This window comes from Urocampus carinirostris, chromosome 2, assembly GCF_059441175.1.
Source record: "Urocampus carinirostris isolate Australia breed hairy pipefish chromosome 2, RoL_Ucar_1.0, whole genome shotgun sequence".
NCBI classification, from domain to species: domain Eukaryota; kingdom Metazoa; phylum Chordata; class Actinopteri; order Syngnathiformes; family Syngnathidae; genus Urocampus; species Urocampus carinirostris.
Genome location: NC_142350.1, coordinates 1,602,497 through 1,618,935, shown reverse-complemented (window position 1 = coordinate 1,618,935; position 16,439 = coordinate 1,602,497). Strand labels below are relative to the sequence as shown.

Genomic DNA, 16,439 nt, shown 5'->3' with positions numbered 1-16,439 from the left:
ATACGATACTTTAGTCATTCCTCGTCAACTCTCCCGTTGCAAGATTTTTACACCACGCTACCCACGCCAAAGGAAAATCCAGTTGACTACTGGATCAGACTAAACCAAGCAGCAGACACTGCTGATGAGGGTTTGCGTCGCTTGGGCAGAAAAATGGAAAACCTTGGTGGGGAAGTGGCACAAATGTTTGCAAAGTACTGTCCTGATCCACAGCTATCAAACATTTTCAGATGCAAGCCTGTTAATGAGTGGACTTCTAAGGACGTTCAACTCAGGATAGATGAGTATCAAAGGGAATCAGGGGCGTCAACTAGGTCTTGCAGTGTCCCTCCACTGAAGAATTACCCGACTGCAGTGCTTGACAGTGAATCTTCTTGTTGTTCCTACTCTGGCTCTATAGAGACGGGTCTCCAGTCCATTTGTCCCCACCATGTTAACCCCGATCCATATACAGATTTTTCGTGTGTTCGACAGCATGCCCAGCGCCCACAGCATGTCTCACCGCCTGTCCGTGTCCCATCACAACATGTCCCACCACAGCATGTCCCACCACAGCATGTCCCACAGCCTGCTCAGAAAGATGACAGTGATGTCCTTGGCCGAATGATGAGCATGCTAGAGAGAGTTTTGTCTAGAGTGGAGCCACGCAATCCTGAGCGTATTCAGAGGCGCCTAAGTCCTTTCAACTCCCCTCCATGTAAGGTGTGTGGTGGCGCTGATCACTCCACTTTATATCATTGCAAATTGAATAATCTGTGTTTCAAGTGCCTAGCCCCTGGTCACTCTAAGCAGCATTGCCCCGACAAAGTTTCTCCCCAAATCAGTTCAGTTTCGGGAAACTAGCTGACCTGTATTCAGAGGGAGGCCGTACAGGTCAAAATGAGTTCTCCCACCCATTTGATCTCAATTTCAATTCAGTTTTTAATTCTGACACGTTCACACAATCTCAGTTGCCTAATATTGTTTATCAAAACACACATACTGTAGGGGGCAGCGATAGTTTGTTTTATGTACCAGTTAGAGTGGGGAGCAGTATGACTTTGGGGGGGATGTTGGATAGTGGCTCCATGGCCTGTACCGTGAGTGAGACTGCTCTGCGTAAGATGCTCTCTGTTGGAGCAGTACGTACAGAAGACGAATTTTCCACCAACGTGACACTCATTGGTGTTGGGGGTCGACGAGTGTGCCCAAAGTCAGCTTTCACCATCCATATGGAAATCAATAACTGTAAAATGATTGTGCCAACAATTGTTGTTGAGGGGCAACCTGATGACCTAATCATTGGAACTAATGTTATCAGAAACATATTGCATGAGTCAAAGAAGTTTAGTGCGTACTGGACAGCAATCTCTGCTCCATCATCCACTAATGCTGAAGCGGAGCAATTTCTTTCAATGCTAGCTGGCTTGCATAGATGGAGTGGTGGTGAAATGCCCGAGAAGATAGGCACAGTGCTCTGCAATTCAGCCACATGCCTTGAGCCTGGCCGTGAGTACCTCTTGTGGGGGAAGCTGTCAAAAACTGCACGAGTATCTCCTGGGAGCGCAGCGATGACAGAACCTACGTCGGCACGATCAGCCCCCAAGGGTCTAATGGTCGCCAGAATCGTCACACCTCTGTGGTCAGATGGATGGATTCCACTGAAGGTCATGAATGTTACAGAATATCCGCTGTTTTTGAGACGCAATGCAAAGCTGGCTGATTTGGTGCCTTGTGTTGCTTTGGAGGATTTAGACCTGGTCAGTGGTCATCAGAGTACTTCCGTTGTGCAATTGCCCCCTGTCTGCTCTGATGTAAGTAATGCTGAGGAGAAGCTACAGTCTATTGGCCTGGGTGAACTAGATGTTGGCTGTTGTGATGCATCGTCTGAGTGTAAAGACAAGTTGTCAGAGCTGATCATTCACTACCAAGACATCTTCTCGCGTAATCACCTTGACTGCGGAAAGGCGAAGGACTTTGTTCACAGAATCCATCTGGTTGACCAAAAGCCGTTCAGACTCCCTTTCAGACGTGTGCCACCGAGTCAGTATCAAAAATTACGCCAAGTCTTGAATGAAATGGAAGAGAAAGAGATCATTCAAAAGTCGACAAGTGAATATGCTTCACCTTTAGTTCTCATCTGGAAGAAGAATGGTGATATGCGTGTGTGCACTGACTTTAGATGGTTGAACAAGAGGACTCTGAAAGACGCTCATCCTCTGCCACATCAGGCTGATTGCTTAGCAGCACTTGGTGGCAACTCCTTCATCAGTACAATGGACTTGACGTCTGGGTTTTACAACATGCCTTTACACGAAGATGATAGGAAGTACTCAGCGTTCACTACGCCTATGGGGCTTTATGAGTACAACAGGTTGCCACAGGGGCTCTGTAATAGCCCAGGGAGTTTCATGAGGATGATGACTTCCATTTTCGGGGACCAAAACTATTTAAGTCTGCTATGCTACTTGGACGACATTTTAGTTTTTGCCCCTGATGAAAGTTCTGCACTCAGACGTCTTGAAATGGTGTTCAGCAGACTCCGTGCCCACAATCTGAAACTGGCCACCAGGAAATGTCACTTTTTTTAAGGAAATCCTGTAAAATTCTTGGGCCACATTATTGATGAACATGGAGTGTCAACCGATCCAGAAAAAGTTGAAAGTATAAGCAAAATGACTGTGGCGGACTTGATGGAGTCGGATGGAGCGACACCTTCTGAGAAACGTGTACGGTCTTTCTTGGGCATGTTAAATTTTTATCAACACTTCATTCCGGGGTATTCAACACTCGCAAAGCCCTTGTTTTATCTGCTGGCTGGCCAGAAACAGAAGAAAGGCAGAAAGCCCAAATGCACTGTAGTGGGCCGCAAACTGAAATCAGGTGACTGGACTGCTGACCACGACCAGGCATTTACAGACCTCAAAAAGGCCCTTATCCATTCTGTGGTTTTGGCTCATCCAGACTTTAGTCGTCCATTTTTGCTGTCGACTGACGCCTCACTGGATGGCCTTGGAGCCGTTTTGTCCCAGGTACGTGAAGGTGACACAGTGGCTAGGCCAATTGCGTTCGCTAGCAAGTCTTTGACCCGGTCACAGAAGAACTACCCAGCTCACCGTTTGGAATTTCTTGCACTGAAGTGGGCTGTGTGTGAGAAGTTTAGCCATTGGTTGAAAGGCCATGAGTTTACCGTCTGGACTGACAATAATCCACTTACACACATTATGACTAAACCCAAATTGGACTGTTGTGAGCAAAGATGGGTGTCAAAGCTGGCCAGTTACAATTTTGAAATCAAATATGTGCCTGGTCCCAAAAACACGGTTGCTGACGCTCTCAGCCGTGTCCCTTTTTGTCAGAATGTTGGCCACAGACTAGTCAGTGAACCTCTTCATGATCTCACTGCGGAAGCTGCGGTTTTGTCTGATACAGCCGTCCAACAGACTCTCAGAGACTCTACAGATCAGCCTGTCATGGCAGAGAAGCTGTCCCATTCTATAGCTACAAATGTCCAGTCATTACTCGTGTCGGCCCAGACTGTATCCAATCAAGAAGTTGCTGCTGTTGTCCAGTCACACACTGAATGGGCCTCTGGTGCGAGAACTCGTGCAGCTCAACTGATAAGCCACATGCCCCACCTTATTCCAGATACACTACCCAGTCTGCCTGCCTTCTCTATGGATGACCTGCGAGAGGCTCAGTCCAGGGACAGGGTTTTGTCTCGTCTTCGGTTTTATGTGGAACGGTCTCGAAGACCGTCTAGACGTGAAAGGGCACACGAGACAAGTCAAGTTCTGGGCCTCCTGAAGCACTGGGAGAAGTTTGTTCTGAGTGATGATGTTTTGTACAGAGTATCCCGTAATCAGATTTCAAATGCAAAACGCCATCAGTTAGTGGTCCCTGATTGCCTGAAGGCCGAAGTTTTAAAAGGGGTGCATGACAGTGCGGACCATCAAGGCCAGTCAAGAACCCTGAGCATCGCCAGACAGAGATTCTTTTGGTTGCATATGGACAGAGATGTGAGGATGCATGTTCGTCAATGTCAGCGTTGCATAGTCAGCAAAGTCACTGAGCCTGCAGGGAGGGCCCCTCTGGAAAGCATTGCCACTTCCCGCCCATTGCAACTTGTTTGTATTGATTTCTGGTCCGCTGAAGATTCACACAACAAATCTGTTGACGTATTAGTGATAACAGACCATTTCACCAGATTGGCACAAGCTTTTCCATGTAGAGACCAGTCAGCCAGGCAAGTAGCTAAAGTTCTATGGGAAAAGTATTTTTGTGTTTATGGCTTTCCGGAGAGGATCCACAGTGATCAAGGCCCAAGCTTTGAGAGCAATTTGGTCGCAGAACTTTTACAATTATCTGGGGTGCGTAAGTCACATACTACCCCGTACCATCCGATGGGAAATGGAAGTGTTGAGCGTTTTAATCGTACTTTGGGCAATATGATCAGAGCTCTGCCTCCTGAATCAAAGCAGGACTGGCCAAGACGTTTACAAACACTCACATTCATGTACAATTGCACTGCTCATGAAACTACTGGATATGCACCATTTTACTTGATGTTTGGGAGAGTTCCTCGCCTCCCAGTCGACACTCTGTTTGGGAACATTTTGTCTGACCCTGACATTACCACCTACGGCAGATATGTTGCAAAACTGTCTGAAGACCTGAGGGAGGCTATGTCAATTGCTCAGGAACATGCAAAAAAGGAACAGGGCAGACAGACTCGACTCTATAACAGGGCAGCAAAAGGGCCGTCAATTGGAGTTGGAGATAGAGTCCTTGTGGCGAACAAAAATGAGAGGGGCAAGCGAAAATTGGCTGATAGGTGGGAGTCTACCATCTACACTGTTATTGAGATGAACCCTCAAACACACACATTCAAAATTCAAGACACCATCACAGGGAATGAGAAGGTTGTTCACCGTAACCTGCTGATGTTGGTTAACTTTCTCCCAGTTCAAGACCAGCCCTCTCTCCAGTCTGATTTGTCTTTGTCCTCTGCACAATCATCTGCCTCTGTTTGTTCTTCAATGACCAGTCCCACTGTCTCCGAAGAATCTCATGCTCGAGTGCCTGCTCAGCTAAACCGGTCTGGATGTGCGGCAGATGATGCGCAGAGTCTTGTAAGCATCTCAGGCCCTGACAACTACACAGATCTTACGCCTGCGTCTGGGGAGAGAACCAGAGAGTGGGTGCATGGGCTGAACTCTGAAAGTTCTGATCACTCTGGTCATTCCTTGACCACTCATACTCACGACACTGCTGTTAGGGATGACATTTCGACTCTTAGTGAGCATGATCATGTTCAATCTGTAGTGGCTGCTGTCTCTGGAGGTAACGTTAGCCACACTGATCAACCAGAGTCTGCACCACACCGCACTACACGCCTGGGTCGTGTTATACGACCAGTCAACAGGCTTCTTCACACTATGGCTAGACAAGATGTCACCAGACACCTACAGTGTAATGTTTAGACTATGCGTAACACAGTAGCTCGAGCTCTTGGGGCATGACATTTTTTCCCTTTAAAATTCTTCTGAAATAACTTGGTTTTGGAGAGAATGTTTTGTGCTCATTTATGTCTTATATATGTCTTGGGTGAATGTGGAATGTGTAAGGCATTCTATAGCCGGTGGCTGGTTCAGAGAATTTTCTCTGTCCACTGCATCCTTAAAGGATACTTCTCAAGTCGGTCCTAATATGTGTGACCCAATGACTACTGTTATATATTGATTTTGATTTTATAACCAAGTGTCAGATTTTGTCCAGAATTCACTTCCCTTAGGTGATATTATTCGCAAGTATAAGATCAATTTCCATTGTTACGAAGATGAAACTCAACTGTATCTTCCGATGTTGGAATCCGCCCCACTAAACTGTGGAAATTTGGAGGCCTGCCTCACTGAGATAAAAAGATAGATGTCACTCAACTTCTTGCGCCTCAACTCTAAAAGACAGAAATGTTAATTATTGGTCCATCTAAATGCTGTGACTTGTTCTCTAAAACAGCTCTAAATATTGACAAATGTAATATCACCCAGAGAAACTAAGTCAAAAATTTAGGTGTCACATTTGACCCCAATCCGTCTTTCCAAACACACGTTAAGAATATTACTAGAACAGCTGTTTCAATCTTCGCAACATCGCTAAAATTTGCCCTATGCTGTCCCAGTTTGATGCGGAGATTATAATTCTTGCTTTTGTTATCTCCTGTCTCGATTACCGTAATGTATTGCTCTCCGGTCTTCCGAAGTCCAAAATCAAGAGCCTGCAGCTGGTACAAAATTCAGCAGCGAGGCTAAGACAAGAAAGTTTGATCACATTACCCCGATTTTAGCTGACCTGCATTGGCTCCCTGTTAGCTCAAGGTGTGATTTTAAGGTTCTGTTGGTATTATACAAAATCATGCATGGACCGGCTCCCTCATATCTTTCAGATTTATTTACCCCTATGTTCCTTCGCTCTGAAAATTCTGGTCTACTAGTGATCCCAAGAGCCAAGAAGAGAACCACAGGTTTAAGAGCGTTCCCCATTTTGGCCCCGGTGTTGTGAAATGCTCTGCCCCCTAAGATTCGATCTACATTGTAGATTCTACAACAACAGTGGAACTAATGTAGGCTTAAAACACACTTAAGATGTTTGATAAAGGAGCCGCCTCCTTATCGGTAGGGGCTCTGCTCTCGTTTGTTATATCAAGGAGCCGGCTCCTAAAGCCGTTTTGTTCGCGAACGCCCCATCACTGCATCGCTTGGCCATGAATATGGCGTCTTCCCTTGCTATTGACTGTTCGTCTAGCAAAGATGTTCTCGCTGAAGGAATGCTCCAATTTCTCAAGCCGGCCATTCACCAACTTGACTTGCACGTTCATTCTGTCAGGTTAACATTTTGAAATTTTAATTTGATTACCTTTAATCGCTATTCGCACTTAGTGGAGTCTCGTGACTGTTTACTTCAAGGGTGGGCAACGATTTGGAGTCGCCGAGATCCCATTTTTAAAATTTATAAATAAATATACATGCAGACATTTACGTCTTGTATAACATTATATATTTCATTTTAATTGGATTAGTGTCATCAAAATGTTAATGAAACGCTTACAACTAAAGCAAAATAATGTGTTTTGTCATTATAAATATATATATATATATATATATATATTTTATTGGATTGCGAAAACTCTTTGGCCCCCTTGACTTTTTGCCACATTTCAGACTTCAAACATCAAGATATAAAACTGTAATTTATTGTTAAGAATCAACAATAAGTGGGACACAATCATGAATTTCAACACTTTCTTGGATATTTTAAACTTTTTTTAACAAATAAAATTTAAAAAAAGTGTGTGTGCAAAATTATTCAGCCCCATTAAGTTAATACTTTGTAGCGGCACCTTTTGCTGTGATTACAGCTGCAAGTCACTTGGGGTATGTCTCCATCAGTTTTGCACATTGAGAAACTGATATTTTTACCCATTCGTCCTTGCAAAACAACTCGAGCTCAGTGATGTTGGATGGAAAGCGTTTGTGAACAGCAGTTTTCAGTTCTTTCCACAGATTCTCAATTGGATTGAGGTCTGGACTATGACTTGGGCATTGTAAAACCTTGATATATTTTTTGGGTGAACAATTCCATTGTAGCTTTTGCTTTATGTTTTGGATCATTGTCTTGTAGGAAGACAACTCTCTGTCCCAGTATCAGGTCTTTTGCAGACTCCATCAGGTTTTCTTCCACAATAGTCCTGTATTTGGCTCAATCCATCTTCCCATCAATTTTAACCATCTTCCCCGTCCCTGCTTAAGAAAAGCAGGACCAAACAAGCAGGACCAAACCATGATGCTGCCACCACCATGTTTGACTGAGGGGATGGTGTGTTGAGGGTGATGAGCTGTGCTGCTTTTACGCCATAAATAACGTCTTGCATTGTTGACAAAAAGTTTGATTTTGGTCTTATCTAACAGAGCACCTTCTTCCACATGTTTGGTGTGTCTCCCAGGTGGCTTGTGGCAAACCTTAAACAATACTTTTTATGGATATCTTTAAGAAATGGCTTCCTTTTTGCCACTCTTCCATAAAGGCCAGATTTATGCAGTATGCAACTGATTGTTGTCCTATGGCCAGATTCTCCCACCTCAGCTGTAGACCTCTTTAGTTCATCCAGAGTGACCATGGGCCTCTTGGCTGCATTTCTGATCAGTTTTCTCCTTGTATGAGCTGAAAGTTTAGGGGGACGGCCCGATCTTGGTAGATTTGCAGTGGTCTGATACTCTCTCTATTTTAACATTATTGCTTGCACAGTGCTCCTTGGGATGTTGAAAGCTTGGGAAATCTTTTGTATCGAAATCCAGCTTTAAACTTTTCCACCATAGTATCTTGGACCTGCCGGTGTGTTCCTCGTTCTTCATGATGCTCTCTGCGCTTTAAACAGACCTCCGAGACTATCGCAGTGCAGGTGCATTTATACAGAGACTTGATCCCGGTCCGAAGCCTACGATCTGAGAGTGCCGGTCTTCTGGTGATCCCAAGAGCAAAGAAGTGTTCTGCTCGTTCGAGAGCGTTCTCCATCCAGGTACCGGTGCTGTGGATTGCTCTTCCCCCTGAGATCCGATCTGCAACCTCAGTGGAAATGTTTATATCTAAGCTTAAAACTCACTTCTACTCCATAGCATATGAATAACCTACTCTTCTCGTCGGCTGAAAAATAGTCTGTGTAATATAGTGTAATAATCTGTGAAGCCCTTTGAGACTCTTCGTGATTTAGGGCTATACAAATAAAAATGACTTGACTTGACTTGACTTGACATTTATCATCGTTAGTCATTTCGATCATTCAGAGATCCTCACTGAACTTCTGGACAGAGTTTGCGTCACTGAAAGTAAAGGGGCTGAATAATTTTGCGCACCCACTTTTTCGTTTTTATTTGTTAAAGTTTAAAATATCAAATAAAGTGTGTTCCACTTCATGATTGTGTCCCACTTATTGTTGATGCTTCACAAGAAATTACAGTTGTATATTGTATATCTTTGTGTTTGAAGTCTAAAATGTGGCAAAAGGTCACAAAGTTCAATGGGGCACAATAGTTTTGCCAGCCACTGTACATGTATATGTATATATATAATATACAGTGCATCCGGAAAGTATTCACAGCGCTTCACCTTTTCCACATTTTGTTATGTTACAGCCTCATTCCAAATTGTATTAATTTAATCTCTTATCTCAAAATTCTATACAAAATACTCCATTATGACAATGTGAAAAAGGTTTTTTTTTACTTTTTTTGAATTTATTAAAAATAGAAAACTAAGAAATCACATTTACATAAGTATTCACAGCCTTTGCCATGAAGCTCAAAATTGAGGTCAGGTGCATCTTTTTTCCACTGATCATCCTTGAGATCTTTCTACAGCTTAATTGGTGTCCACCTGCAGTAAATTCAGTTGATTGGACATGATTTGGAAAGGCACACACCTGTCTATATAAGGTCCCACATTTGAGTGGGCATGTCAGAGCACAAACACCAAGCATGAAGTCAAAAGAACTGTCTGTAGACCCGCGAGACAGGATTGTCTTGAGGCAGAAATCTGGGGAAGGATACAGAAAAAATTCTGCTGCTTTGAAGGTCCCAATGAGCACAGTGGCCTCCATTATTCGTAAATGGAAGACATTTGGAACCACCAGGACTCTTCCTAGAGCTGGCCGGCCTTCTAAACTGAGCGATCGGGGAAGAAGGGCCTTAGTCAGGGAGGTGACCAAGAACCCGATGGTCACTCTGTCACAGCTCCAGCGTTCCTCTGTGGAGAGAGGTGAGCCTTCCAGAAGGACAACCATCTCTGCAGCAATCCACCAATCAGGCCTGTATGGTAGAGTGGCCAGACGAAAGCCACTCCTTAGTAAAAGGAACATGGAAGCCCATCTGGAATTTGCCAAAAAGCACCTGAATGACTCTCAGACCATGAGAAACAAAATTCTCTGGTCTGATGAAACAAAGATTGAACTCTTAGGTGTGAATGCCAGGCGCCATGTTTGGAGGAAACCAGGCACCGCTCATCACCAGGCCAATACCATCCCTACAGTGAAGCATGGTGGTGGCAGCATCATGCTGTGGGGATGTTTTTCAGCAGTAGGAACTGGCGGACTAGTCAGGATAGAAGGAAAAATGAATGCAGCAATATATAGAGATATCCTGGATGAAAACCTGCTCCAGAATGGGCAATACTGCCTAAAGATAAGTGTGCTAAACTTGTGGGATCATATTCAAAAAGACTTGAGGCTGTATTTGCTGCCAAAGGTGGATCAACAAAGTATTAAGCAAAGGCTGTGAATACTTATGTAAATGTGATTTCTCAGTTTTCTATTTTTGATAAATTCAAAAAAAGTTAAAAAAAAAAAAACTTTTTCACATTGTCATAATGGAGTATTTTGTGTAGAATTTTGAGATAAGAGATTAAATTCATACAATTTGGAATGAGGCTGTAACATAACAAAATGTGGAAAAAGTGAAGTGCTGTGAATACTTTCCGGATGCACTGTATATATATATATATATATATATATATATATATATATATTTGCATGTGTGCGTGTGTATATATATAATGTCATTGGGTGTGCTGGATGAAAAAGAGAGCTTAGTTTGCCCATTATTTACTTTAGTTGCTACTTTGCAATATTTTCTGTTTTGATTTTCAGAGAGAGCCAAGTGGAACTGAGGGAACACATCGACAATCTTGCTACAGGTGAGAGAGAGAGATAACCAGGCTGCAATTGATGTTGCAATAACAAATAATACGCAGATATTGTCAGCATAAAATATAGGTTATTTGTACGCTATGGAATAAAAGTGTGGTTTGAGCCTAGATTTGAATTTTAAATCAAAATTCGATTTGATTTCCCAACAGATTGTAAAAAAAAAAAAAAAAAAAAAAGGAATTTTGTGCATAGTGTTACATAAGAATATTTAATATATCGATAGAAGCTACAAAAACAATCTGAAGAGGTTTTAGGGAGCTGAAAGAGTCTGCCCATTTTAGTGAGCCGAGCCGAAGGGCCGCTTCTCAAAAAAAGCCTAATTGAGTGTGAGGAGCTACCTGGTGAAGGCATTTAACTGCTAAATTCTGCAAATACGTAGCACAGCACACACTCAGGGACACACAAATGACAGGCAAAAAGTGCAGACAAGTGAAATGAATGATAACAGTCCTTGTTTTAATGCGCTTCTTTTTCTTCCTCGTTTTTTTTCTCCATCTAGCACCTTTCTGCCCCCCATATTACCTGCCTCCTATTATTCGCGCTATTTTGTGTTGAGTTTACTGCCAGAGAAAACAAGAGTAACTTCAAATTTGGGAGAGAAGACTTCCCCCAGATTACTCAATTCATCTGTTGCGCTGAATGCGGCCAAATAGCTGATTAGAGAATAAATGCTTGAGTAAGTTTAGATCGTACAAGTGACAGACACATATTCAAATTATTTTTTTCATCCAACCAGCCCAAACTCCACCTTAACATGAGCCAGCTCTTCGGGAAATCTCCCATCCTTCCAGATTTAAAAGTTTAAAAGGTGGCCCTAGGGCTGTGGTTTGCCCACCCCTGGTCTAAAATTACGTCACCTTCTCTAGCAAAACCAAAGAATGTCAAGTGCTTTCACATTTGCATTCACAATTGTATTTTTTTTTTTTTTGTGGTAGAATTATGCAGGATCAACGAACAGCAAAAGGTGGCTCTGGATCTGGACCCGTATGTCAAGAAACTTCTCAATGCAAGGCGCAGAGTAGTACTCGTAAATAATATTCTACAGAATGCTCAGGTCGGTCTTTGACATTATCATACCAAAACTAAAAAAAGAGGCACGGACTCCTTATTATTTTCCTGCTGGGGGTACTGAAGTACCTAAACACTTTATTTAGGTGTGGGTAAACTTTGCAAAGATTTGCTTTGGCAACATTCAGTGGACATATTTAAAACCGCAGATCTTTGTCTGAAGTGATGCGGCTCATTTTGCGCTGCTTTTGGAGGTCTTCATTGACTATTTAAATGCAGACCATTCACCATTTATCATTGTGCTTCTCTCGACCATGTCTTGCACGCCAGATTAATTCTGTTGGCAAGCCTGATCCAGCCCACGGGCTGGAGTTTGCCCACTCCATGCTATATAAAGTTAATGGGACAGTATGTAATATTTAGTGCCTTATAGTGGTACGAATACACTTTCATTTAGAAAAAAACATTGATTTGAAATTAAGGCAAAAATATTATTATTATTTTTTTTAATAAAAAATCTAGGTCGAGAAATTTGTATATTTTTTACATAGTGGAATCTATTCCTAGTATTCGCTGCCATGTTTATCCGTAATCTTGCTGCTACGCTATGCTTATTTGGCTCTGGTTTTCATTGGCATTATACAATACAGTGCTATCTAGTGGGCAAATATTCCATACTGGGGTTTTAGTAAAATTTCAAGGCACATTGTCTATTGAAAATGTTTAAAATTTGAATTTCTTGCACCAGTTTAATGTATTTTTTAGTTTCATTTTTTAAGTTTTAATCGTGTAACCATACCTGTCAACCTCAGCCAATCGCTCCCCTTATTAATGATTGCAATCCCCCTAAAAATATAACTTGAAGGGACCTCACTGAGAATAAGCGGTGCAGATAATGGATAGATGGAATCATTCTGTAAAGACAAACAAACATTGATTAGAAGACTAGGCAAAAATACCTGAACTATCATACCAACGTTAAAAAAAAATAAAATCATAGGCCGAGAGATTTATATATTTTTTACACAGTGCAATCCATACCTAGTCGTCGCCGCCATGATTTTCTGCCATCTTGCTGCTATGCTGTCTAATTTGGGACTGGTTTTAGTTTGCTTTAGACAACAGTGCTATCTTGTTGTCAAATATCTTGCGCCTTTGAGCAAGGCATTTGGAATTCATGAGATCGTCTTGTGAATCATACAACCTATTGGAGTGTTGGGACCATTCGGTCCGTTTGGTCTGTTTTCAGCTGCAGCAAATTAATTGTTTTTCTGGTGTTTCCAGGAACGCCTGAGAAGACTGAACCACAATGTAGCTAAAGAGACAGCGCGAAGGAAGACTATGTTAGAGCCGTCAGGGGTCTTTGCCTCTCGCGCTCATGCCAAGCATCAATGACATCCAGGAAGGTACTGTAGTTTCTAAGGCACACTCCCCAAAGTAGCTTTATGTCATAGATTTTTCATATTTAAGGCGTCCTAGACTATATGGCACATGTAATCAAAGTAAACGCTACTGTGTATAACTGTTGCGCACCTATATCCACTTACGGTATGATAATGCAAAAAATGATTAGTCAACAAGCATCTCTGACCAAAACCACAAAACATTGTATTGGAATTGAACCAGAGAAGTGTTGGTTAGAGTGCTGACATATTTTCACCCGACCACAAGTTGTACAAATTGCATACGAAAAGGCATTAGAGCTTATCTCATAACACTATTTTTACTCATGATGCCAGAAACACATACACCGCCTTTTGTTATGCGTTCTTAAAGGTTAAACAGTCTTCCCACTTTGTTTTCTCTATTTAATAACAATTGTTGGTGAAGAAGTGACTGTTAAACCTATGAGAATGCACTATGCAAATTATTGTTTCTGGCACCTAGATAAAAAATAGTGTGATAATGAGATAAGCTCTAATGCCTTAAACGTCACCGAACATTTATCAAAGGATCAATTATTGCTCAATGATTGCTCAACCACGATAGTATACCGTAACACCACGTGTGGTAACGCAGACATATAACTACTGTATGTAACACCACGAATGGTAATGCAATACCTATAATTACTGTATGTATTACCAATCTTATCCACTGTATTTTGCAGTATATAAGGCGCACTTTTATATTTATGGCCAAATTGGGTTTTTTAGGTGTGCCTTTTAATGTGGAGAATATAATTCTTGCATCCACCTGAAGCTCGCTCCTTGGGGATTGGCTAATGGCTGCTGCCACCTCCTGCCTTTTGACCAATCATTTCCGAGCAGCCGCTAATGCCTCCTTGGACAGATTTTGTGCAGAAGTGGATCAGAAATGAATTGTAAAGACAGTTTACATATGCATGTCCATGACCTTGTCTGTCTTTGTCATTTTCTGCAATCTTTTTTTGGAATAGAATACATGTGTTATATTAGTGGCCCCCATATCATTTAATGTGGCCCGTAAAGGCTTAAAATGTCTGAGATCTAGAGATGAACAAGTCAAAAGAGGGCTTTGACCGAAAACTACATTTCCCACAATGCCCATCAACTAATATATCTGCAAAGTGAAGTCTCCCAGCGCCACCTCATGCCAGGGTTTCTATATAAACTCTAATGAGAAAAGAATGATCCTAAAATATCCATGAAGCTTTTGTCAAAACGGTAATACCCCTACATATGAGATTCATTCGAGCTCATTTCTCAAATCTCTAGTATTTAGAACAAATTTTCCCCATTAGAAATAACTGAAAACCACATAATCCGTTCCCAACGTCCCAAAAGCTCCCAAATTAACCGTAAATGGCTATAAATCACTCTTTCCTGATCACTAAAAACACATTTCTTTTATTGAACATTAAGATACAGTCATAAAACAAATAAAATGATTATAAAATTACTCTAAGGCTCAGGTCTCAAATGTAAATGTCTGTGAATTCTCATAACTCGGATTTTATGTATGTCTGGTTAAATTTTTACCCAAAAAAAACATCACTTTTCTCGAATCTCTCGTAGCTTGTATGTAGAGGTATCATTCTGTTTAATTCATAACATTATAAATCTGTGGTAACATTTTTTCAATGTAACTGTCGCATTTGTGTCTTGTATGTATCACAAATTCAGATTTACTTTACATAATGGCCTAGTTAAGTTTATTTTACCTACCAATTACATTTCTTTGTGTTTATAAGTGACATCGGGCCCTTTGAGGACAGCCATTACGCTGATGTGGCCCTCTGTGAAAATGAGTTTGACACCCTTGGAATAAATATTCATTCTCTGATACATGTTTTTTTTGTATCACTCATCACTGTATCATTTAACTCTCAGTCTGTGATAATCTGAAAATAGAAAAGTGGACTAAATTCAATGGTCCATCATCTAGTTCTCAAGCCTTTACACCACTACTGGCTTTTCTCAAATAATTTTCAGTGTTTTTATTCTGCAGAAGCATAAAATTGTTTTGCAAAAAAACAATGGTGGAGTTAGTTTTGGTCCAGTTGGGGATGCATTTGTTCAGGTTCCCTTTATTGTTTGTTTAGAGACTTCACTCAATAATTATGAATATGAAATACAGTACACATTGCCTTGCAAAAATATTGGCCCCTCTCAAGAACCCTTAGAAATCAACAACATGTGAAACACAATCGTGGAAAGAAACTTTATTCAACATTAATATACTTTGCTAACAAATAAATTGAGAAGTAGGGTTTGCAAAATATTCTACTACTTTTAAGTTTTTTGTCGTTGGTATAAAATGTTGAAACAACTTGGTTCCAATTCACGATTGTTTCACGTGTTGTTGATTCTTGGAAAATATTTACAGTTTTTTATATTTAGGTTTGAAGCCTGAATTCGGGCAATACGACAACGTTTTGGGGTTCAATGCTTTTGGTAGGCACTGTATGTGTTGTGAAATAATTTACAGTTTATCAAAATTGTATATTTTGGACTATGAAGTTGTACGATGGCAATTAAAGAATTTTATACATTTGACTATAAAGGATTTCATACAATTGACTACAAGTTACATGTATTCAGTTTAATGCAATAAAGATATTCACTGACTGTGATCTAGTTCAATGTACAATAAAGGTCATGGCAGGCTGTGTGGAAGATGTTTTGTTTAGGACATTTTTGATATCAGGAGGCCTGGGTCTGCTGACGCAGGACAACCAGAGATTGTTGGGTACAAAAAAACTACCTTGGCATGCCCATGGGAGGAGCCGACGCACCATCATGCGGGGAGAAGATAGCCAATAAGAGAAAGCTAAAGTTAGATGCAGGTGACACATAGCCAATAGGGGAATAGTAGGATCTCTTTGCTTTGTTTGTTGAAATGTATAAATGATCCCGGGCAACTTGGATGGGGGGGCGTCTCCTGTTTACACTTATATCTGCTGTTAGGAATAATAAACATCCGCCCCCGTGTGGAATTGCCGGCTCCTGGTCATTTTCTCTCAAGAAACGAGCGCGCATAATTGTTTGATGAATGTAGGTCATGTTTGGTTAATGGAGTCAGATAACTAATTCGAACAATTAGGTAAATGGTACATTTTGATAATTAAATCCCAACACCTTGTAGTGAGTGGATCTATGAGCTCTATGTCAAAATGTCATTTTTTTTTCCATAAAAGTACAAAAGGCAGAGAAAGCGCAACAGAACTTTACATATGCAGTTATTCTTTTATAGACTATCCGGGGAAGATTAAATT

General features: G+C 41.3%; 1 protein-coding gene across 2 annotated transcripts; it reads left to right on the top strand.

Annotated features, from left to right (window-relative positions):
- Window positions 1–6,722: 6,722 nt before the first annotated feature.
- On the top strand, window positions 6,723–15,833 carry snapin (SNAP associated protein). 2 transcript variants are annotated; one of them, XM_088328255.1, is made up of 5 exons: window positions 6,723–6,864; window positions 10,676–10,722; window positions 11,671–11,699; window positions 13,028–13,149; window positions 13,900–15,833. In XM_088328255.1, the coding sequence occupies exons 1-4, from the start codon at window positions 6,743–6,745 to the stop codon at window positions 13,136–13,138; spliced, it is 309 nt and encodes a 102-aa protein (XP_088184381.1). In that variant the 5' UTR covers window positions 6,723–6,742; the 3' UTR covers window positions 13,139–13,149; window positions 13,900–15,833. The 2 variants fall into 2 exon arrangements, with proteins under 2 accessions (XP_088184381.1, XP_088184380.1); XM_088328254.1 differs by having other exon boundaries at window positions 11,671–11,789.
- Window positions 15,834–16,439: the final 606 nt, after the last annotated feature.

What these genes read in the sequence shown, in the direction of transcription:
- snapin (XM_088328254.1), top strand. Translation starts at nt 6,743, where the DNA reads ATGAATATGGCGTCTTCCCTTGCTATTGACTGTTCGTCTAGCAAAGAT. An exon ending in CATCGACAATCTTGCTACAG is followed by an intron (nt 10,723 to 11,670) that starts GTGAGAGAGAGA and finishes TTTTTGTGGTAG; the next exon opens with AATTATGCAGGATCAACGAA. An exon ending in ATATTCTACAGAATGCTCAG is followed by an intron (nt 11,790 to 13,027) that starts GTCGGTCTTTGA and finishes TGGTGTTTCCAG; the next exon opens with GAACGCCTGAGAAGACTGAA.